General features: G+C 42.4%; 1 protein-coding gene across 2 annotated transcripts in view; it reads left to right on the top strand.

Moving 5' to 3' along the window:
• The window catches only part of GPLD1 (glycosylphosphatidylinositol specific phospholipase D1), a 76877-nt gene that overhangs the window by 17610 nt on the left and 34997 nt on the right, over nt 1-24270 (top strand). For both annotated transcript variants that reach the window (XM_077492277.1, XM_077492278.1), the window contains exons 6-13: nt 4756-4804; nt 6839-6893; nt 9185-9292; nt 9380-9407; nt 9526-9665; nt 12215-12280; nt 18067-18196; nt 23050-23183. In XM_077492277.1, coding sequence (XP_077348403.1) covers nt 4756-4804; nt 6839-6893; nt 9185-9292; nt 9380-9407; nt 9526-9665; nt 12215-12280; nt 18067-18196; nt 23050-23183 — 710 coding nt within the window. The remainder of the gene's footprint in view (nt 1-4755; nt 4805-6838; nt 6894-9184; nt 9293-9379; nt 9408-9525; nt 9666-12214; nt 12281-18066; nt 18197-23049; nt 23184-24270) is intronic.

The following is a 24270-nucleotide window of genomic DNA, read 5'->3' as shown; positions in this document are numbered from 1 at the left end:
ACAAAGTTGTCACTAAATGATATATTGCTCACACATGCCATGGGCATATGTGAAATGACACCCCAAAATAAATTCTGCTGCTTCTCCTGAGTACGGGGATACCACATATGTGGGACTTTTTGGGAGCCTAGCCGCGTACGGGGCCCCGAAAACCAAGCACCGCCTTCAGGCTTTCTAAGGGCGTAAATATTTGACTTCACTCCTCACTACCTATTACAGTTTTGAAGGCCATAAAATGCCAAGATGGCACAAAACCCCCACAAATGACCCCATTTTAGAAAGTAGACACCCCAAGCTATTTGCTGAGAGGCATGTTGAGTCCATGGAATATTTTATATTTTGCCACAAGTTGCGGGAAAATTACAAACTTTTTTTTTTTTTTTTTTTTTTTTCACAAAGTTGTCACTAAATGATATATTGCTCACGCATGCCATGGGCATATGTGAAATGACACCCCAAAATAAATTCTGCTGCTTCTCCTGAGTACGGGGATACCACATATGTGGGACTTTTTGGGAGCCTAGCCGCGTACGGGGCCCCGAAAACCAAGCACCGCCTTCAGGCTTTCTAAGGGCGTTACAGTTTTGAAGGCCATAAAATGCCAAGATGGCACAAACCCCCCCCAAATGACCCCATTTTGGAAAGTAGACACCCCTAAATTTAGGGGTACACTAGTGAGACTAGGTAATAAATGGCGGGTGCCCTGAAACTATAAAAAAATAACTAACCAACCAGCGTCACCTGTAACAGTTATATGGTGATCACTGGTGAAAGGGTTAACTAGGGGGCAATCAGGGGGCTTTATGCGGTAGTATATGGGGGTCCCTGGCGCTATAAAAAGCTGCGGCGAACCTAAATACCTACTTGCCTAACTAGCGTCACCTGTGACACTAATACAGCGATCAGAAAAACGATCGCTTATTAGGCTGGGTTCACACTGGAGCGATGCGGGAACGCCACGAATGCGCGGCGGGTTCCCGCATCGCATGCCTCCCGGCGGCAGTTCACACTGCCCTATGCGAACTGCTGGGAGTGTCAGTGAAATGTTACTGACACCCCCAGATCAGTTCGCATATCGCAGTGCGATCTGCAAACTCGGATCGCATGGTGTGAACACCCATGCGATCCGATTCTGCTGCGGGCCAAAAAAAGGGTCCCGTGCGAATTTGCGGCGGGTGCGGCGGGTGTGGCGGGTGCGGCGAATGGCTGAACTCGAATCGCACAGAGATCGGATGTGATTTGCACTGCAGTGCGAATCACATCCGTTCTCAAACCGCTGCAATCTGAACCCAGCCTTAGTGACACTGGCGACGGGGGGTGATCACGGGGTTAAACCTTTATTGGGGGGGTTAGGGGGGTACCTTAGAACTAAAGGGGGCTAACCCTAACTGCCCTAACAGTTATTAGTCACAAATGACACCCGCCGGGTGATCAGGGGGTTAAACCTTTATTAGGTAATAAATGGCGGGTGCCCTGAAACTATAAAAAAATAACTAACCAACCAGCGTCACCTGTAACAGTTATATGGTGATCACTGGTGAAAGGGTTAACTAGGGGGCAATCAGGGGGCTTTATGCGGTAGTATATGGGGGTCCCTGGCGCTATAAAAAGCTGCGGCGAACCTAAATACCTACCTGCCTAACTAGCGTCACCTGGGACACTAATACGGCGATCAGAAAAATGATCGCTTATTAGGCTGGGTTCACACTGGAGCGATGCGGAAACGCCGCGAATCCGCGGCGGGTTCCCGCATCGCATGCCTCCCGGCGGCAGTTCACACTGCCCTATGCGAACTGCTGGGAGTGTCAGTGAAATGTTACTGACACCCCCAGATCAGTTCGCATATCGCAGTGCGATCTGCAAACTCGGATCGCATGGTGTGAACACCCATGCGATCCGATTCTGCTGCGGGCCAAAAAAAGGGTCCCGTGCGAATTTGCGGCGGGTGCGGCGGGTGTGGCGGGTGCGGCGGGTGCGGCGAATGGCTGAACTCGAATCGCACAGAGATCGGATGTGATTTGCACTGCAGTGCGGTGCGAATCACATTCGTTCTCATAAACCGCTGCAATGTGAACCCAGCCTTAGTGACACTGGCGACGGGGGGTGATCACGGGGTTAAACCTTTATTGGGGGGGTTAGGGGGGTACATTAGAACTAAAGGGGGCTAACTCTAACTGCCCTAACAGTTATTACAGTCACAAATGACACCAATGCAAAAAAAAAAAAAAAAAAAAAAAAAATGACATTGGTGTCACTGTGACTGGGGGGCAGGGGTAATTGGGGGGGTGATCGGGGGGTAAAGGGGGGGTGTGAGTGTGCCTGGCATGTTCTACTGTGTGTGGGATGTGTTGGTGCAACTCACTGATCCGCTCTCCTCCGTGTCGGAACGAAAAATACCGACACGGAGGAGAGAATACATCACTTCCTCTCCTGTGTTTACATTACAGGAGAGGAAGTGATGTCACCGGGGATTTCTATTCGTCGGGAGCGATCGCGAGGGGGTGGCCATGAATGAATGGCCGTCCCCTCGTCCGGGATCGCTCCCGAACGAAAACCGACCGCCGCAGGCACCGGGCGGGGGCCCGATCGGGCCCCCGACCCGCGGGAGGCAAATCACGTACATGTACGTGCTTATGCCTGCCCGTGCCATTCTGCCGACGTACATCGGCGTTAGGCGGTCGGCAAGTGGTTAACATGTCTATGGAGTTAATAGATAAACTAAATAATGTTGTAAAGCTGCTACCCCAAATGTGTATAAAACACTAAGTGAAAAAAAATTGAGCGAAGGGGCACTATACTTAAATAAGTATACAGTCCTAAGTGATATTAAACTGTGAAATACAATAAAAAATGTTGGGACATAGAAAATCAATAAACACATTAATCAAAGTGGATACAAAAACAACAAGTGCATCAAATGTTGAAGTGCTTCAAATAAAGTTCATTGTTCCCTTATAGACGAATATTCTTGATTCTTCAATGTGAAACATCATTACACCATCAACACCATTAGCATTGGCACCCGATGTGTTCTGATCGAATCTCACTCACCAGACTATCATGACCGAAGAAGAAGGTCAACACACACTTGTATTCTGGGACTGTTTGTGGCTCTTCACAGATATAGCACAATTGTGATAGATCCAATACTTGACTCCTCCACTCCGCCATGCCGCCATAAAACAAAAAAACATATATAGCGCAATACTGTTTATTAAAAAAGGTTTTAGACTAAACGTACGTTGAAGTGTAATTTCTGGTCACATCACTTCTGGTCCCAAGCTTCCAGCAAGTGGAACACATGCTGGCTCCAGGGCTTATATTGATTGGTTTGCGCAAAAGTTATCGCATCTACAAACTATGGGATAGATTTAGGGACTTTTTTTTTTTTTTTACTAGTAATGGCAGCAAACTGCAATTTTTAGCGGACTGCAACATTGTGGCGGACAAATCTGACCCCAGATGACACTTTTTGGGGACCAGTGACATTTTTACATTGATTGGTGCTATAAAAAGGCACTGATTAATGTAAAAATGACACTGGCAGGGAAGGGGGTTAACACTAGGAGTGATCAAGGGGTTAAATTTTAACGTTAAGGGGGGGTGGGCTCACTGGGACATGACAGAGATCACTGTTCCCGATCACTGGGTACAGAATAGTGATTTGCCTTGTTTACAAAGGCAGATGCTTGTTCTGCTTCTGTACTAGGCAATTGCGGGTCTTCAAGTCTTGAGGAACCCCTGCTAAAACCAAATCAATGGAGATCAGGAAAAAAAATGACGCTTACATTGGTGATCAGTGGAAAGAATATCCTCTTTACAGTTGCACTCAAAGCTAAAAAGATAATTGGTGTCATGCAGCAGCTTCTGCCAAGTGGTGCTGGAGCCAGAACTATGCATGCACCAGCACATGGAAGGCCAGTCACAGCTCAAAGAACCCATAGCAACCTCAGGAAGAACCCTAGGGTACCACAAAACCCTGGTTTAGAATGGCTGACAAAATATGGAGGAGCAACACTGCATACATTGTTTGCCAATTTGGCCAAGGTGACTGTGCTGTGCCCAGAGGAAGAGCATGTATATGGGCTTCTATGCTGCTTATTGAAATAGAGGTTCCAGTGTAAAATATCAGAATATATGCTGTCTTATTTCCTGCGACAGTATAGTATTATGGGTCCTTTATGTATATTAGAGAGCAATGGTGGTATTTTATTTTTGTCAGATATAACATTCCAACTTACATTTCCTAGCGTACAATTTATTGCAATAAGTTGGGGCAAAGCAGCATTTTTTGAATATTTAATTAAACTAAAAAACTAGGACTGCACCGTCCATACACATTGAACATTAACGTACAGATTGTTAAATAGGTTAAACGATTGCAATTGATTTGCACATGTATATCTTCTAAAGCAATCCTACAATGCAAGCCTACCATCATGTCTTTTTCTTGTTCATTTCCCTTTCGTAAATGAGGCACACTGACTGGATAGATTGAAAAGTTTGTCATTAGATCTAAGGCCACACATCTGACAATCTTTTATTCCAATCTTTTGGCAAATAACAAATTTTTCATTTTTTTTAGTTTTATAAAATACTTTATTACTGATAGTAAGATGACGGTGATATAATGTTTATAAGTTTTATTGTCCATATTCTAAACTTTATTTTTATCCTGCTCTATATATACTCTCTTATGCTCTTTATATATGTTTTATATCTGTCAGAAATATTTTCTATCATTTATTTCTTCAGATTGACTTTCAAGGCTCATATTCAGAAGCCCATCCAGTTGGTGATTTTGGTAATCATAAATATAATATTACCTTTTACACTATTTAACAAGTATATATTATAAATAGATGGCTATAAAAGCTGAGCAACTTTGTGCCACGGAGATTTCTTTTAAAGTGGTTTGCTAATTTAAAAAAAAAAAAATTAAAAGTCAGCAGCTACAAATACTGCAGATTCTGACTTTTAATAATTGGACACTTACCTGTCCCAGGGTCCAGCGATGCGGGGGATCGAAGCCGCGCTCGTTTCCCCCTCCGTTCGGCGGCGTCAGCATTGTGACTGTGGGCACCCGGCTGTTGCTTCACAGCCAGGCACTCACTGCACATGTGCGATCATCTGGGACCTGTCACGTGTCCCAAATGATTGACAGGAGGGAGGGGGAAGAGCTGAGCCCTTCCTGCACCGAGGGGAAGTGATGTCACCAGCCCAGGCACTGAAGGAGGCAGACTACGAGGGACCCCTTAGCATCTGAGCATTTTGTCACCTGACGCAAAACGCCTGAAAAATGCCCTAAGCTCAAAAAAAGAACATGAGCTTCTTTGGGGTAGCTTGCAGGCGTTTCTCTGCCTTTTAGCCCTTGTACACGCAGTCAGACATTCCAACAACAAAATCCGTCGGATTTTGTCCGAAACTGGTGTTGCATATACACGGTCGGACAAAGTTGTTGGAAAATACGATCGTACGTAACGTGATGACGTTACGATGGGACTACGTTCAGGCTAGTAGCCAATAGCTTTGGTCTAGGAATTTGATCTGAGCATGCGTGGCACTTTGTCCGATCGGAATTCTGTACACACAATCGTACAAAGTCCGATCGGATCATGTTGTCAGAAATTTTTTATAGCCCAGCTAGAAAACTTGGTCCATCGGATACTCCGACGGAAACCGTCCGATGGAGTCCACACACTGTCGGATTATCCGACAACACGGTCCTATCGGACATTGTCCATTGGAATGTCCGCCCGTGTGTACAAGGGCTTACATTGGTGACCTGAACAAAATTGCGGCAAAATCGCGGTAAAAACGTGTCAAACGCGCAACTTTGAAATGCTCAGGTGTGAATGCAGCCTAATGGAGTGTGAACGTGGGGCCACCTCCTTACTACACGATGTCTCAGGCCTCATACTCACTGTCACACTTAGGCCCCATTCACACCTGAGCATTTTGTAGCTTGAAGCCTGAAGCTACAAAATGCTGGAGGGGAAAAAGTCAATTATTCTCTATGGAGATGGTTCACATCTCCACTCCATGTTGCCTGAAGTCAGAAACTTCAAAACGCCTGAAGCTCAAACAAGTTCTGGAACTTTTTGGGCATTTTTCTGCTTTTTATATTGGTGACTTTTTGACCTGTACAAAATTGCGTCAAAATCACGGTAAACACAAAGGCAAAAATTGCTTGACTTTCTGCCTGAAAATGCTATGCTCAGGTGGAAATGGGGCCTTACTGTTATGTGTAATTTGGCTGTACATGTACTTCAGTACATAACAAAGCTTATTTCTCTTACATTTTTACAAAGCTCAAAATTTAAAACTCCAACTCCAAAAAAAATTCCAAATTTTGTTTACAGCCCATGCATCTTTTAGGCCTCTTTCACACGGGCAGGCCCCCCACCCCACATCCACCTACCTAAAATCTATAATACATGCCATGGTCACGATGCTTTGAGGCAAATTTTAAACAGCATGTTGAGTTAACAGGTCATTCAAGTTGCAGAGCAACCGCAAGCTAAAATCTATGCTTGCGCCGCCTTAGTCATATTGTAAATTGCCTTTAAAAAAAAAAAGAGAGAAAAAAAAAACACACACATTCAGGAGGTGGCAGGATCACCTTATGAATGGCTGACAGTGACCACACTCTAAAAAGTAATTCACAGCAGAATGCTTATCAGAGAATGGGCAAGTGTCAACTTATTCCTATTAAATAGTAAATATAATTTCAGCACAAAATCTCTTACAATTAAGAACAGGTATTCTTGTCAGGGTAAAATGTTACTAGGGTCTCTTTCTGTTGAATAATCACAATGCATCATCTTTTATGTTTTAGGTGGTGATGTACTCAGCCAATTTGAACTCGACTTTAATTATCTGGAATCAAAATGGTGAGGTGAACAATAAATATTAGCAACGTTAATTGTGATTTGGTAATACACTAAGAAAAAAAAAAAAAGTGATGGAACCCTCCAAATTACCTCTTTTTCCCTGGTTATTGATATAGCCACTTTAGAAGATATGCGCAGTGCTGGCCTAGCTCTTTTAAATTATCGCTAAAGAATGAGTAGTAGTAGTGTGAGCGTCAAAAAGTTACTTTTTTGTGATTAGTGCCCCACTAACACCATTTGGCACAACTGCACTACAATTTTAGACTACTTTGTATGGTCAGCTTTAAAGAGCTTTAAAGAGACATTGTCACTTTGTCAATGCAAAATGTGACAGTGCTTGGGACAAAGCTGCCAATCACCAGGCACAAACCAGGCCACCAGTGATCAGTGCCCTTCAATGCAGCCTCACCAGTGCCCCTCAATGCAGCCTCACCAGTGCACATCAATGCAGCCTCACCAGTGTCCATAAGTGCAGCCTGATCAGTGCGGCCTCACCAGTGCCCATCAGAGCGGCCTCACCAGTGCCCATCAGAGCGGCCTCACCAGTGCCCATCAGTGCGGCCTCACCAGTGCCCATCAGTGCGGCCTCACCAGTGCCCAATAATGCATCCTGATCAATGCCCATCAATGCAGCTTTATCAGTGCTCATCAATGCAGCCTGCCCAGTGCCAATCAGCACAGCCAGCCTCTCCAGTGCATTGGGATTAGGGAGAGGAGTGTCCGGGGACTTACCGCTGTCAATAGGCACACGGAAGACAGCCACAAGGAGGACTAAGAGCCGGAATCCTTGTGTAGCTTTCCCACGCTGGAGCAGGCTCTCTGTGTCTCTGCCCCCTTTTACCTTCTTTATGCTCTCTGCACTGCGCTGCTTTGGCCTTTAGGATTGATGATTGCTAGCCCTGTGTAAGCTTCTGCAAGAACTCGCTCCCCTGCTGGATGTGCTCATGTTCCGATGTACTGGGTATTTTTCTTTGTTCCTAGTGGCTGAGCAGGGGAATAAAAGATGAGCGCGGCAGCAGACCTCAGATAGTTTGTTTCCTTCAGCCAGTGGGTTGGATGAAGACAAAAAGCACAAATTTCTCCATCCACGCAAACAAGATGAGTGGAGGAATACCCCCGTCTGGGACGCTGCAGCTGCTGATCGACAAAAGTTTTCCAGCTTGTCCATTTGACAGATTTAACAATTGGCTTCTGTTGAACGGGGACAGACAAACACTGATCAAATTTAGCCTGGTCTCTGCTGAACCAGCCAATTTTTGATGTGCCTATGGCCAAATGAAAGTATAACTAATCGCAAAACTTTTTCCCAGTTGTGGAGAGGGATTGGAACACCTGTCAGTTTTTATTGCTGTCTGTGCCCCTGTTAGGGAGATTCACCTTCTCTATTTGTCCTGTTTACCAATATCATAGTTACATAGTTAGTCAGGTTGAAAAAAGACACAAGTCCATCCAGTTCAACCAAAAAAAAAAAAATATATATACACATACATACATATATACATATACCAGCCCATATACCCAATTCTATACCCACAGTTGATCCAGAGGAAGGCAAAAAACCCCAGCAGAGCATGATCCAATTTGCTAAAGCAGGGGAAAAAATTCCTTCCTGATCCCCCGAGAGGCAATCGGATTTTCCCCGGATCAACTTTACCTATAAATTTTAGTACCCAGTTATATTACGTACACTTAGGAAATAATCCAGGCCTTTCTTAAAGCAATCCACTGAGCTGGCCATAACCACCTCTGCAGGGAGTCTATTCCACATTTTCACAGCTCTTACTGTGAAGAAACCTTTCCGTATTTGGAGATGAAATCTCTTCTCCTCTAGACGTAAAGAGTGCCCCCTTGTCCTCTTTGTTGACTTTAAAGTCATTGAAGGTGAAAGTAAAGAAAATCCCAAATTTTAGTTTTCTCCAGAAAAGTAATAGAGGGGAAATCTTCCAATGGGAACACAAGTTCTGGTGAGCTGGGGGTCCCCAAAGGATTCCCTTAATTTGCAGGGATTTCCTCTCACTTCCTGTTTGGCTGTGGGACGTGAAGGGAAATATTCGCAATGGGACACAGATGGCGAAAAAAAAATCTGGCAGGGGTTATAACCATCCCTCTTAAAAGTTTTGCCTATAGTTCTACTTTAAGTATAAGCTGTTGGTTGAGTCACAGTTGAGGTAGCCCTATTATTTTGCTGTGCATGGATTTTTCAAATCAGTGATAATTTTCAATGTGGTTGCTATTGGTAACTGGGATACACAAATTCATTTTTGCCTTATTGAACAAGCTCTTGTTTATAGGTATATTCCGGTAAAGGACCTATTTAACATATATGAGGAATTCTACAATAAGACAGTCATTGATGAGAGAACAATTGTCGACTGTATGTACATCCTCTTCCTGCAAGTGTGAGTAAAGCATAGCACTACAGACGCACAAGCAGAAATCAGTAGTTTTATGACGATTAAATTGCGTTTTCATGGGTTTTTTTTCAGCTATGGTGAATATTTTGCTGTTTCTAAGGTAATTCTATTTTATGAAAATAATAATCTAACAAAAAAGAATAGCAAAAAATAATCTAGATGATATATACTTATGCAAAAGAGAATGTTACAGTATGTTTATTTTGATTGCTTTATAGCTCTACACTACATATGCTACAAAATCGCCCTTCTTGGTGGAACGATTCCATGAATACTTTCTGGGTGGTGTTGATGACATGGCGTTTTGGTCCACTAACATATTTCAGTTTACAAGTCTCATGTTAGATAATGGTACTAGGTAAGTCATACTAGGCTGTCATGCTGTATTAATCACAGGCCCCCCAATCACATAGTCTCCTCTTCAAATCAGATCTGAGGCCAACCATTTGGCTTTGGCAGTGCAGCAGAGGACAGGAGGTGGAGGAGATCTAGAGGAGCTGAATGCTGCGGGTGGCCCTGCCATGAATCATTACCATGGTGTCCACCCTAGAGCATCACTGGTTGTTATGGTCCTGACGCCCATCCCACCCACTCCATGGCAGCCTATAATGCTGATCCAAAGCAAATCACCCTGGCTGAGAAACACTGCAGTAGAGAATGTTCACATTGTTGAGTCAATAATATTAACCTAACTTAGTATGGGCTTGTGTCAACAGGCATTAGCATCAGTGGTCAAAGGCAACTTGCTTTGCGTTATATTTGGCATATGACACCTGTTTTTAGATACTTTTAAGATCCTTTAGACTTTAATAACTGGTGCATTTCATCTCAAGTTGATCTATTTCTAACTTGCACTTGACCTCCATTTAAGTTGCATCAAGTGGATTTGCACTCCTATTGATTTGTAAAAGGCTAGAAGCAATTCTGATGCGAACAAAAGATGGCCACTGGTCCTAAATATAGTGACACTACCTTGACTTAGAATATCTAATGTTGTGTAAAGCAATAGGATATGTGGAAATGATTATGTGAGCACAGCTTAACCCTATTTACTATTTACTAAGTAAACATTGTATCGTAGTAAACAAGCCCTAATGCATTTTGTTGTTAAAAAGAACCAGTGCAGTCTCCTGGGCTTTCACTCTGATCCTGTCATCACAACCTAGTAAGTCATTTACCTAGAACAGGGAACTCTAAACTGAGGCCTGGGAGTCAAATCTGGCCTGCTACTAATTTTTTTTTTTAGCTCTCTGATGTAAGTGGCGACTCTAATACCCCTTTCAGATGGGCATTCCAATCGGGTCTGCCTTTTCAGGTGGACCTAATCGGAAGGTCCATTCATCCCGACGGACAGCCTGGTGTCTGTTTATACCTGACTAGCCCTGAGTCAGATCAGGTCCGCTAAAAAAAATGAATGCAAAGGGACAGCAGAGTCCGTTTACTCCCTGCCGCCCATACAGCAGAACAGGCTCTGACCGTGTCCTCTCTGCAGAAACTGAGCGTATACGCACATGTCATCCATCTGCTCCAATGTGCAGGGGATCTGTGAGCAGATACCTCCACTGTACAGCTCGTTTTGCACAGCGTGACCCCGATCATCCTCTTCTGGGGTCCCCCGGTGGTGCAGGTAGCTCCTCCCACATCGTGTAACCTCCTAGGAGAAGCGCTTTGCCGGGGGTTACCTTGCAAGTGCATTCCCGAGTCAAGCATTTGCATCCATAGACGCAGAATGCCGGACTCGGCGCAGTGTCATTGGATTTGATTGATAGCAGCAGGAACCAATAGCTGCACTGTTATCAATCTATCAAATCAAGAACTGAGAACCCCGGGCAGAGGAAAAACACGTCTCCGCTGTTGGAAATTCCAGGGCTCAGGTAAGTAAAATGGGGGGGGGGGGGGGCTGGTGGGCCGTTCACTGACAGGTGTTTTTTAACCTTAATGCATAGGATGCATTAAGGTGAAAAAACACAAAGGTTTTAAACAGGCGCGGACTGACAACTCATGGGGCCCCTGGGCAATAGGAGATTATGGGACCCCCAGGCAATCAGATTATGGGGCCACACAGTATACAATCACACAGTATACACAAACATGTACACACAGTATACACAGACAGACATGTTTCTACTGGCTGAGAAGGTACTGGAGAGGTGGGGCAGCTATAATCTCTGGATTTTTAGACCAAAAGGATGTCGGTAAGGGACATTTCAGATGTACATACTTTCCCTGGTTTTACTGAGGCTGGCAACCCTGATGGGGCCCTTTAGTGGCCTGGGGCCCTCGAGCAGTGCCCGAGTGGCCGAATGGTCAGTCCACCCCTGGTTTACAACCCCTTTAAGCAATTTGAAGATAAAACTGTAATGACTACATAAGCCTTTTTCAACCAGGGTGCCTTCGGGCTTCTTCAGGGGTACTTTGGCAATATGCCTAAAAATTGCCCAAAAATTTTAAACAAACCAACAAATAAATCAAGCTTGTCTTTTTGTTACACAAACCACAGGATTTTATTTTGCATCATTACAATTTTGAGTACTGTGAGGTCCAGCCGCTGGCATCCTAACAATTGATGATGTAGTTGGTTGATAAGGAGGGTGTCAGGTGCCTGAATATTTGTTTACCAATCTCCATCAGCACTGGGGTCAATTTAGCTGAATGAGGGAGAAGAGGAACGCTGGAATACTAGTCAGTACCAGTGTGCAAAGGTATATTTGTTTTGTAAAAATAAATCACATCTAATGTTGGATGTCCTACATCTGTGGCTGTTGCTCCGTTATGTAAATCTATTTGTTTAGTTCTCTACATTTTAGAATGGGGTGCCTTGACATTGTGCGGAAATTTAAAGAGTGCCTTGACTGAAAAAAGTTTGAAAAACACTGGACTACATGTTTGTTTTTTCGTTTCACTTAGTGAATGCTGCTTGCCTGAAAATCCTATCTTTATACAGTGCAACGGTGAGAAGAGAGAACCCAAAGTGTGAGTAAAACCACAAAAAGTTAAGAATCTGAACTTTTGTTAAATGTAACACTTTCAAAACTATATACAGACATATACATATCTTAATAAACTTTTGTTGCAAACATTGCTATTTTTCCCTTTAGAAACCCCTCTCATAAAGTTCAATGAATCCTAAAGAGTATGGGTAGGAAAGTCACTCTGGCTTCTGTTTGGGCTGTACTAAGCACAACCAGAGGCCTATAGGGCCCAAGAATGACATTAAAATATGTAGGTAAAATAACGATAAAGCCACCAATATTTCATTGCTAATAATTTCGCAATAACAACATGGTTTTAGAAAGGAACCACTGGGTGCCAAATTGTAAATTGCCAGCATTATTTTAACAGGATGGAACTACTTGTGCTCCCTTTTTAGCTAGCTGATAGTGCTGTGGAAATTCTTTGTCATATATTACATTTTTTCCATGAACATTTTAACTTTTTAGGTATAGGTATAAAGAGAAAAGGTCTGGTATTCGACATTACAAGAAAAAGTAGACAAGTTACAGAGCAGATACTTATTAAGGGAGGTCACAAGGCATCCTCTAAGAAGATGGATACTATAAGTGGAGCACATAATACCACGTTGCATGTAGCTAGGACCCATGGGTCTAACAAAAAAGAACTGTCTAGGTTACAAATCTTAATAGATGGGCAAATGATCTTTTATCTAAATATGAAAAAAGCCCCATCATCCTAGGACTAGATGTGAAAGGAGTTTAGAATATAAGTGTATAAGGTGGGAGGATAGAAGGGGGGAATAACAGAAAGAAAGGGGGAAGGAAATGGGGGGAGTTAAAGGCAGGGGGTAAAGGTAAGAGGTCTGAAATAGCATAGATGGACATATTGGAAGGGATGAATATGGAGTTGGGACAAGGAGAAGAAAGCTAAACAATTTTGTTGCTATCCAATTCTGAGAAAGAGGTATCATTCCCTCCCCTAGAATCAGAGAAAAGATTTGGCAATTAGTGTGTAGGCAGGTACAGTCTATTTTCTCCACTGTAGGTAGCGCTCGTCCACAGCAGCAATGCAGGTGGAAGTCAAGGGGAACCCTGTTCCTCTATGGCTTCCTCAGTCACAAGGAGGCATTTATCCGATTGGATGCTGGCACCCCATGTGACTCTGGCAGCCATCTTGGGTCAGGCAGAGTCTACTTAACTGCTTGCCAACCAATGCACGATGATATACGTTGGCACAATGGCATGGCTGTGCAAATGGGCATACCTGTACGTCCCCTTTAAGACGTGGCATTGTGGGTGCACGTGCCCGCTGCATACTCCGTGACCATGCCCGCAGGACCCGCGGACTCGATGCCCGCCGGTGTCCAGCAATCGTATCTCAGAGCAGCAGAACAGGAAGATGCTTATGTAAACAAGGCATTTCCCTGTTCTGGGAAAAAAAGGGGGGGAAAAACTGTGCTACGGAATAGAAACAACAATAGTCGGAAGCTGCAATTCTGATGTATACCAAAAATACACAAATAAACAGAAGGAAAAAAAGAACTGCGCTAACCTCAAAATCCCAAAGTGAATGGAATATATATATATATTCTAAACAAAAAAATTAATAAAGAACTTCAAATGTTGTGCCTCTAAGATCACCTCAACAGATGATGCATATAAATATATATGCATCAATGTGCAGAATTAATTTTCTCAAGTGAAACACGATTAAGTGTTAATAATGTGATAAATAAAAAACAAAAACATATAAGAAATAACCCAAAGCAAAATATACACCTATAATTGAATGCACACCAAAATTTAGAAATGCATAAGATGAAAAATAAAAAACAAATGAAATGATAATAAAAATTATCAACTCTATATAGCGTCCATATAATTATATAGCTAGTTATTGGTGTAAAGTGTCCATATGATTAGTCAATCACCAGTGGAAAATCTTCATGTGAATAACTCCAAGCGACCCCCCGTTACAGAGGGTCACCACAAGCAGAATGTGATTAAATGGATATCCAGGTTGCTGTTCCCCTTAAGCGATCCCAGATCTTCCACAAAGTGGGACTATAGCTGTTACTCCATATATCACTCCCAGCTCAGCGTAGTGTCATATAGGGAAAAACATAAGCTCCAGATAGTGTAAAACCAACGACTTTAATTTACAATCAATAAATGTATGCACTTACATGAAAGAGTTTAAAAACAAGCTTGAACAGAAGCGTGCGCTGGCCAGACACACGCCACAGAAAACCAACCCGTCCTTCCTGGTATGTGACAAACGAACACGACTGGGGTGACGTCGACACGTCACACCGCCCTAAGCGTTTTTTCGTAATAACTTACGTCATCCCTGTTCTGCCTAGTGACATAACAGGGATCTACTGCTTCCCTGTCATCGGGAGCAGTGATCGCTGTCATGTTATTGGTAGCCCATCCCTCCCACAGTTAGAATCTCTCCCTAGGACACACTTAATCACCCCCTAGTGTTTAACCCCTTCCCTGCCAGTGTCATTTATACAGTAATTTTTATAGCACTGATCACTGTGTAAATGACAATGGTCCCAAAATAGTGTCAAAAGTGTCTGATGTGTCTGCCATAATGTCGCAGTCATGATAAAAATTGCAGATCGCTGCCATTACTAATAACATTTTTTTTATACAAATACCATAAATCTAACCCCTATTTTGTAGATGCTATAACTTCAATCAATATACGCTTATTGCGATTTTTTTTTTTATACCAAAAATATGTAGAAGAATACATATTGGCCTAAACTGAGAAAATTAATTTGTTTTTTTATATATTTTTTGGGCATATTATAGCAAAAAGTAAAAAATATTGCATTTTTTTTTCTAAATTGTCACTTTTTGGTGATCAAATACCACCAAAAGAAAGCTCTATTTGGGCAAAAAAAGGACGTCAATTTTGTTTGGGTGCAACGTCGCACGACCGCCCAATTGTCAGTTAAAGAGATGCAGTGCCATATCGCAAAAAGTGCTCTGGTCAGGAAGGGGGTAAATTCTTCCGGGGCTGATTTGGTTAAAACCTTACTCTCACGTTTGGTGCACATTTTGGGAGTGGCTAGAGTAGGGACAGGTCACCCGTCTGTCAGGGATAGTGCATAGCATTAGAGAAAGGTTTCAGTGGGGAAAGTGCAGGGAAACTCCATCCTTTCTGGAAGCCTCCCCATTTGGGTACAGATCAGTGAGAGTCTGTCTCGAAGAGTGGAATGTGGCCTGTCGGCCCCTGTGCTCCACCACACGCTTTGCTGTTACAATTGTGAATGCTCCTGGTTGGGTTGCTTTCCCACCAGGCCTGTTTGTTTTGTTGACCTTTGTTATAATATATTCTTGAAATTACACCGGGACACTGTATGTTTTCTACCGCTGCATCACACTGCACCTCCTCAAAAGTGTCCAATTTGAAATGCTTGCATTGGGGTATATAAGGATCCAGGTTCACACTTCAATTGAACTCACCGAAATAATTAGTCAAATTAGTCTGAAAAATATTCTGATATACTGCTGTTGGTTTAATGTAGGTTCAACAGGATATTGGTAAGTTTGTCTTGTGAGATATGGATCAGCTCCTCTATATCTGCTATTTTGTTTCTAGTAAACAATTGTTTTGGGGTAGGGGATTGTTTGGATCATCTGTGAATGGGATACATAATTTACTATTTTAACTATGTGCATAGCAAGTGACTTGTGGGATGATTGTATAGGCAAGGAGGAGTAGTGGAGAATCAACTGAGCTGGGGGGGAGACTTAAAATACAGTGCCTTGCGAAAGTATTCGGCCCCCTTGAACTTTTTAAACTTTTGCCACATTTCAGGCTTCAAACCTAAAGATATAAAATTTTAATTTTTTGTGAAGAATCACCAACAAGTGGGACACAATTGTGAAGTGGAACGAAATCTATTGGATAATTTAAACTTTTTTAGCAAATAAAAAAACTGAAAAGTGGTGCGTGCAAAATTATTCGGCCCCTTTACTTTCAGTGCAGCAAACTCACTCCAGAAGTTCAGCGAGGATCTCTGAATGATCCAATGTTGTCCTAAATGACTGATGGTGATAAATAGAATCCACCTGTGTGTAATCAAGTCTCTGTATGAATGCACCTGCTCTGTGATAGTCTCAGGGTTCCGTTGAAAGCGCAGAGAGCATCATGAAGACCAAGGAACACACCAGGCAGGTCTGTAATACTGTTGTGGAGAAGTTTAAAGGCGGATTTGGATACAAAAAGATTTCCCAAGCTTTAAACATCCCAAGGAGCACTGTGCAAGCGATCATTTTGAAATGGAAGGAGTATCAGACCACTGCAAATCTACCAAGACCTGGCTGTCCCTCTAAACTTTCAGCTCAGACAAGGAGAAGACTGATCAGAGATGCAGCCAAGAGGCCCATGATCACTCTGGATGAACTGCAGAGAACTACAGCTGAGGTGGGAGAGTCTGTCCATAGGACAACAATCAGTCGTACACTGCACAAATCTGGCCTTTATGGAAGAGTGGCAAGAAGAAAGCCATTTCTCAAAGATATCCATAAAAAGTCTCGTCTAAAGTTTGCCACAAGCCACCTGGGAGACACACCAAACATGTGGAAGAAGGTGCTCTGGTCAGATGAAACCAAAATCGAACTTTTTGCCCACAATGCAAAACGATATGTTTGGCGTAAAAGCAACACAGCTCATCACCCTCAACACACCATCCCCATTGTCAAACATGGTGGTGGTAGCATCATGGTTTGGGCCTGCTTTTCTTCAGCAGGGACAGGGAAGATGGTTAAAATTGAGGGGAAGATGGATGCAGCCAAATACAGGACCATTCTGGATGAAAACCTATTGGAGTCTGCAAAAGACCTGAAACTGGGACGGAGATTTATCTTCCAACAAGACAATGATCCCAAACATACAGCAAAATCTACAAAGGAATGGTTCACAAATAAACGTATCCAGGTGTTAGAATGGCCAAGTCAAAGTCCAGACCTGAATCCAATCGAGAATCTGTGGAAAGAGCTGAAAACTGCTGTTCACAAACGCTATCCATCCAACCTCACTGAACTCGAGCTGTTTTGCAAGGAAGAATGGGCAAGAATTTCAGTCTCTCGATGTGCAAAACTGATAGAGACATACCCCAAGCGACTTGCAGCTGTAATCGCAGCAAAAGGTGGCTCTACAAAGTATTAACGCAAGGGGGCCGAATAATTTTGCACACCCCACTTTTCATTTTTTTATTAGTTAAAAAAGTTTCAAAAATCCAATAGATTTCGTTCCACTTCACAATTGTGTCCCACTTGTTGGTGATTCTTCACAAAAAATAAAAATTTTATATCTTTATGTTTGAAGCCTGAAATGTGGCAAAAGGTTGAAAAGTTCAAGGGGGCCGAATACTTTTGCAAGGCACTGTATATGACAAATATAATGGGGTGGACTTGACTCAAGAACTGTTGATGCTCTGAGCAAGACCACCAAATACTGTATGTATCACTGTGCCCTCTTTTCTCTTATAACTCAAGCATTGGTCCAAATATTACATTTTTTTTTTTAACTTTAAAAAATAAAAATAAAAAAAATTGACCACAAAGTATTATCATTTTCAGTTAAACTGCACGGTACAGTAGGAGGTTAGGTTTTAGAAGGGTTTTGTGTCCATATCAGCAAAGTTCAGAGAAACTGCATGACCAAGTGCTCTAGCTACCTCACCTATTCTGCACCTGCATAACAACAATACTACAGTACAGTTGCTGTTTAACTAAAACCTGAAGGGTAATTTTAGTAATTTCAAAATTACTACTACATTGCAGTCACAGAAGAAAGCTATTGCAGAAGACTGAATACTACAAAGACTATAACACAACAGATATGGTATCATCTGGAGCAGATATTGTCACAACAGAGTCTGGAGTTTACTTTCACATAAGTCAGTGGGCAGAGGTAAAAGTGCCATTTCCATTTCTACCTTCTAACTCATTTGTGATTTTGCTTAAAGTTTCTTTACACCATTCACTTCCCTGTGTATTTTGTCCCATCTTTCTAGGTGACCGGTAACAATAAAGCCTTGTACACACGGGCCAAATGTCGGGTGGCATCAGCCGGTTCAAAAGAAACCAGCCGACATATGGCCAGTGTGTACTGCAGCCGGTCTGACAGAAGCTTCTGTCGAAGGGGCATGGCTGAAAAAAGGTCTGCCGATCGGCTTCCTATCAGCGCTCTCAGCCAATGGCACTGACCAGAGTGTTCCATATCTAACCACGAAACTATTAGGATCTCAACATTAGAGCTCTAAATGTTTAACAATTCTATCTCAGTTTACGATGCTGGACAGGAGCGAGTTAGCCAACCGACCTGCTAAGCCAGCCACCCAAAATAATTAATGTGCATGGCCAGCCTTACTGGAAGCTATTTGGAATTGAGATATGTTGGTGATTATTTTGTCACCATAAAGTGCTTGATGGGTTTTACTTCCTCCTTATTCCCCTGCAAAGTAAAAGCATAATGGGCTAGTATGTATTACATACTAGTCCATTATGTTGCACCTACCTGCAAAGGAAGCCTGTGAAGTCCCCACTGGTGACCGCGTCGATCTTCACCCCTCTTCCTTCCGGGGCCATGGACTCTGGATCTGGGACTAACTGAAGTCAGGTGACGTCACTCCCGCGCATGTGTATGGGAGCTGATGGTCAGAGCACGAGCCCTATAGAAATGACATGATTGTGCCCTTTCTTTAGTGCGCATGTTGCCGATGACGTCGATGCAAGCGTATATAGTAAATATCTCCTAAACCGTGTCAGTTTAGGAGATATTTCCAATACCTACAGATAAGCCTTGTTATAATATTGTACAGGCTTACCTGTAAGTAAAAGTGGTGTGTAAGAGTTTACAACCACTTTAACTTCTCTATCCCTCTCCCTGAAGATTTTGGAGGAGGGAGAGGAGAGGCAGAATTACCCTACGGGTGCTTAGATCCTGATAAGTTGGAAGAAAAGAAGCGAGTGGAGAAGAAGAGGTGAGTGATACATTTATCACTTTAGGTGTAAGTTAACGCTTTACTTAATAATGAACTGCCTATGAAACAACCTATGAATTGTCGGGAAATTGCTTATGAACTGCCTATGAAGCGGCATGTGTAAACAGCATACAAACTGCCTATGAAACTGCGTATGAATTGCTTTTGAAACTGCTTATGAACTATTCATGAAATCGCTCCTGAGCCATCTATGACACTGTCTATGAAACTGTCTATGATTTATCTGGGGGGAAGGTATTTTCTGAATAGCTCTATACACTCCCCATTGAACTATGTTATCAGTGGCTATACGTCCATTTGAAACAACATATGAACTGCCTATGAAACCACGTATTAACTGCTGATAAAACTGCATATGAACCACCTATGAAACTGTTCATGAACTGTCTATGAAGCTGTTTATTAATTACCTATGAACTGCCTATGATTGGCCTGGGGAAAGGTAGTCCCTGAATACCTTTATATACTCCTTACTGAACTGTGTTACAAGCGGCTACTAGTCCGACTTGGGGGGAGAAAGAGAGGAAAGGAAAAAAAAAAAAGGTAGGGAGAGTCCCATGAACCCTCCTGGAAATCACCGGAGGACCTAGTAAATCTCACTAAGCTGTTACAGGACTGGTGATATGAACTAGAAAGGAATTGTTTTTAAAAAAAAATAGGAAAGTGATAAAGGAATCCATTTCTTCTTGGAAACGGTTTTGTGGGAATCAGGACCTTTAAAGGAACACGGTCTGAAGGTCTTATATAAAAAAAAAGGGACCTGACGTAAAGAAGGGCTCCATGAATTATTATAGGTATGGTTTTGAATTTTCTGTAAATAATTGAGAACATATAATCATACAGTTCTAAGGAAATGGAAGGTACACCAAGTTGAAAACCAAACTGGGGAAACTGAAATGTACAAGAAAAAAAAAAAAACACAATGAGAGGTAGAACTATAAAAGGCAATGAACCAAAAACCCCAAAAGAAAATGCAAATACAAGCACATCAAGAAATATCTGACAAAGGATGGGAGCCCAAAGAGTCCAGGACCAGATAAACAGCAACAAGGGAACAAAGATAAGAAAGACCCTGGAAAAAATAAAGGTGAGACCTCAGACCAATGCAGAGAAGATATAAGCACAGAAAGTGAACTGGACATAAGTAAAATGGAGGAACAAGGAGTGGGTGCCCAAATGCCAACAAAACTGGAAATGACAGACATGTTCACAAGACTAGAAAATTCTATCAAATCTCCACACTACGGGCCATATTTAGGTCAGTTGTTGATATGTGTAGAGGAGACGGAAGAAAAAACTGATAAACAAGCTCAAGAATTAATAAAATTAAAAGAACAAGTTAAAGATATGCAAGTAGATCAGAGGTGAATGTTATTTAAACTAGAAGACCAGGAGAACCAAAATAGAAGAGAGAATCTAAGAATCTGTGCCCTACCAGAAGATGGAGGAGAAGATCTAAGAAAAATAATGAATAAAATCTTTAATCCTCTCTTGGATAATGCGTGGAGGACTGCCTCAAGATAGAAAGAGTCCACAGGATCAGAAAACACCAAAACATATCAGTAGATCTACCTCGAAACGTTATAGTGAGATTTCAACTATATGAAGAAAAAGCAAAATAAGGGGGGAAATGAGAGGACAACCACCACTAAATATATGAAGGAGTGGACCTTAAAGTTTTCACAGACCTGGCACCAGAAACGTTGGGTAGGCAAAGACTACTCAAGCCTATACTTGGGCAAAACCCAGTTGGGGTTTCCTGGGCTGTCTAATAGGCCAGAAGGGTGAAAGATCAACGAGATTAATGCTTCCAGAAGACCTACAAGAATTCTGTAATAAATTGGATTTACAAGCTACGGTTATTCCGGGATGGTCAGAAGAAGAAAAATTAACACAGAAGGAAGACAAACTTTGGCAAAATACGCATAGAGTTGCAAGGAAGACTTAAAAACAAAAATAAAAATTAAGGAGACCCCAAAGACTTAATAGAAATAGTTTTTTGGAGAATGTGATAAGATAGTCAGTCAGAGTTTAAGCAGAATTGAGCAGTAACAGAAAAGAAAAGTGAAAAAAAAACTTTTTGTAGCAGAAATAGGTTTAGGGGAGCGTGAGGGGGAATGGAAGCGGATAGGGGTGAACTAGTGGCAGCTCTGTGAAAAGGGGACGGAGAGTTGGGACACTTGGATCACTGACAGGCTCCCGACCCACCCCTCCTTTGTAAACTTGTCGGGGGTTTGGAGGGGAGGCATGGTCAAAGTCTCACCCTAGGATAAGAGAATCACTGGTGGAAACGTAATACGGATCCAACTATGGTTCTAGGGGTGGAATGGGGCCAAAAAGGGTGGGGGGGAGGGGAGATATTTGTGATCTACATCAATCGGATCATCTTTTTCCCAGAACGGTTAGAAATAGAGTGATGGTTCAAGGGAACGGAAAGGAGGGAGAGCGGAGAAAGGAGTCTGGAAATCAAAGATGAGATCAATAAAATTTATAAATTTATATAATATAACTAAAAATTTATCTGGATTCCACCTCAATTCAGAGCACTGGGAGAGCATACACATGTAATGACACAAAATGTACTTAGAATGCAGGACCTAATACATAAACAAGGCACATGGAAATATAGCGCTCCATTATTATCACTGAAAGAAACTAATTTCCCCCCAGGGAAAAGGGAAATTATTATGGAAAGATTGGAAGGCGTTTAAGAAGACAATGAGATACGTGGCGGTAGTAGGATAAGACAGGGCGAACCGGAAGAACTGGGAGAAATTGAGAAAACTAGATAAGTAGGCTTGTGCAATTCGTTTCGTAACGAATCGAAATTTGGCCGAATTTTGCATCTTTCGGACATTCGGATGCATCCGAATGTCCGAATAAAAGAATAACAAATAACAACGAATACGAAAGAAATATAACGAATGAATTCGACATGATTTGGTAATTCTTTAAAGATCTAATGAAACAAAAGGTTAGCTCAAAGTAAATCTTATAGTCCAATCAGCTAATTCATTTTGTGCTGGAGGATGGATTACTGGCAAAGTGCATTCCTGAGAACTGAGTTAGAAGGGTGTTGTATTGTGTTTGAGCCGAGGAGAAGAGACGTTGTCATTGTGTGTGTTAAAAGATTCAATAAACAAACGACTTTCCAAACTACGAATCATTATCACGAATGTCTATACATACATAAATAGCGAAGTTCAACGAATACGAATTACTGAATTCGACACTCTACGAATAATAACGAATTATCTGAAAACTTATTAATGTAACATAACAAATATAACAGAACGAAATGATGTATTTTACGAATGACAACGAACCGAAACTAAACAAAATTTTCCATTGTGCACAAGTCTATATATAAGGGATTAGGTGGGAGGGGACGGGGATATATTGAGGGGGGGGGGGAGTGGGTAGGACTCAAGGGGGGGCCTTAAAGGTACTTATTAAATGTAATCATGTTTGAATTGTCAACTTCTGCTCAGCTGCTGAGGCCAAACAAAATCCACAATAATGGCTTCTTGTCATAATAATATATATAATATGTAAATATTTAGGACCGACATTTGCTCCTTCATTGTGGTCTTGTGGGAAAGACAGAGCTATTGAACCCAGCATCCTAGACTAAAAAACATATTTTTGGGTTAACCTGACCTTTTAAGGTTTTCTGTACCAAAGGAAAAGTTATGGCTTGCAATACATGATGGTTACTGTAATACAATGGAAATGAGTAATGCCTGATACCTTGTTACAGAGATCTATGCAGCTGATAAGCGATGCCACTCGATCAGTGACTTCAGTTCAAGTTTTTAATTTCCTGAATTCAAAGCATATTTTGAATCCATCAGCCACCTATTTTGTGAGCTCACCATACTCCAGGCTTGGATGGTAAGAGTATGATTTCTTCAGTATATTATTTTAAAGGCGAGCTAAAATTCTACTTTGAAAAATTGCTAGAATTTAAGAGGGTTTTTTTTGGCAAAGAAGGTAAGTTCTTTTGGCCCAAAAAAATTGTTCTCCGACGCTCCTACAATGTACCTCCTTAACTGTACAGTATACTGCACAGCGCACACAGCATACCAAGTATAGAGCCAGGTGTTAGGGACAATGTAACTATTGTGCATGTGCAGTGTTACATCAGCAGTGGGCATCCAACAGGAGAAGAAGAACATTGTGGGACCCGGAAGAATTGGTGGGGGATGTTCACTGCAACATTGGAAAGAGCAGCGATTGGAGGATGCACCTGTCAATGCTGGAAAGGAGAATACTGTGTGAGGTAAGTTCGCTATAGTGTGCTTTGCCTACTTGCACAATATGGCAAGAGCCCCCCTTTACATCACAGTTCCCACTTTACATCAGTGTCATCAATCCTCCCCTCCAAATCATAGCCCCCTCCCTCTTTACACCACTGCCCACCTATTTACATGATAACCCCTATTTACATCAAAGCACCACCATTTACATCTCAGTCGGTCTTTTACTTCAAAGTTCCCCCTTTACATCACTGGCCCTTTTTACATTACAAGTCCCCTTCTGTATTGCAGTCCGCAGGTTTACATCAGTGTCCATAGCCCCCCCCCCCCCCCTTACATCAAAACCCCCTTTCCCAGCAAGAAGGATGGGAGCTTGCTAACTTTTGCTGTTAACAAGTGGATGATTGGTTGCTAGGACCGCCCCACGTGATAGCAACCAATCAAATGGTAAACTTAAAAAGTCGGGCAGCTCCCACCCTCCATTCAAACTTGTCGCACCTCTTGTCCTTTGCACTGCTGTCGCTGCACTGCAGCTTAGGTCATCTTCACAGCAGGGCAGAGAGTGGGAGGTGCGTCAGGTCCAGACCTTTGGGGGGGGGGGGGGAGATGTGACACAGACAGCTGCAAGACGCAGTCACGGCATTCCAATCAGGACTGTCACTCGGTCCAGGTTTGAACTGCATTCTGCCATTTTTTGATGCCTAATATAGAGGCTTACAACT

The sequence above is a fragment of the Lithobates pipiens genome, unplaced genomic scaffold, assembly GCF_037356315.1.
Source record: "Lithobates pipiens isolate NorthernLeopardFrog02 unplaced genomic scaffold, aLitPip1_a1.2 Scaffold_19, whole genome shotgun sequence".
Taxonomy (NCBI): Eukaryota; Metazoa; Chordata; class Amphibia; order Anura; family Ranidae; genus Lithobates; species Lithobates pipiens.
The sequence above is the reverse complement of the archived record's forward strand: the minus strand, read 5'-3'. Positions and strand labels throughout refer to the sequence as shown.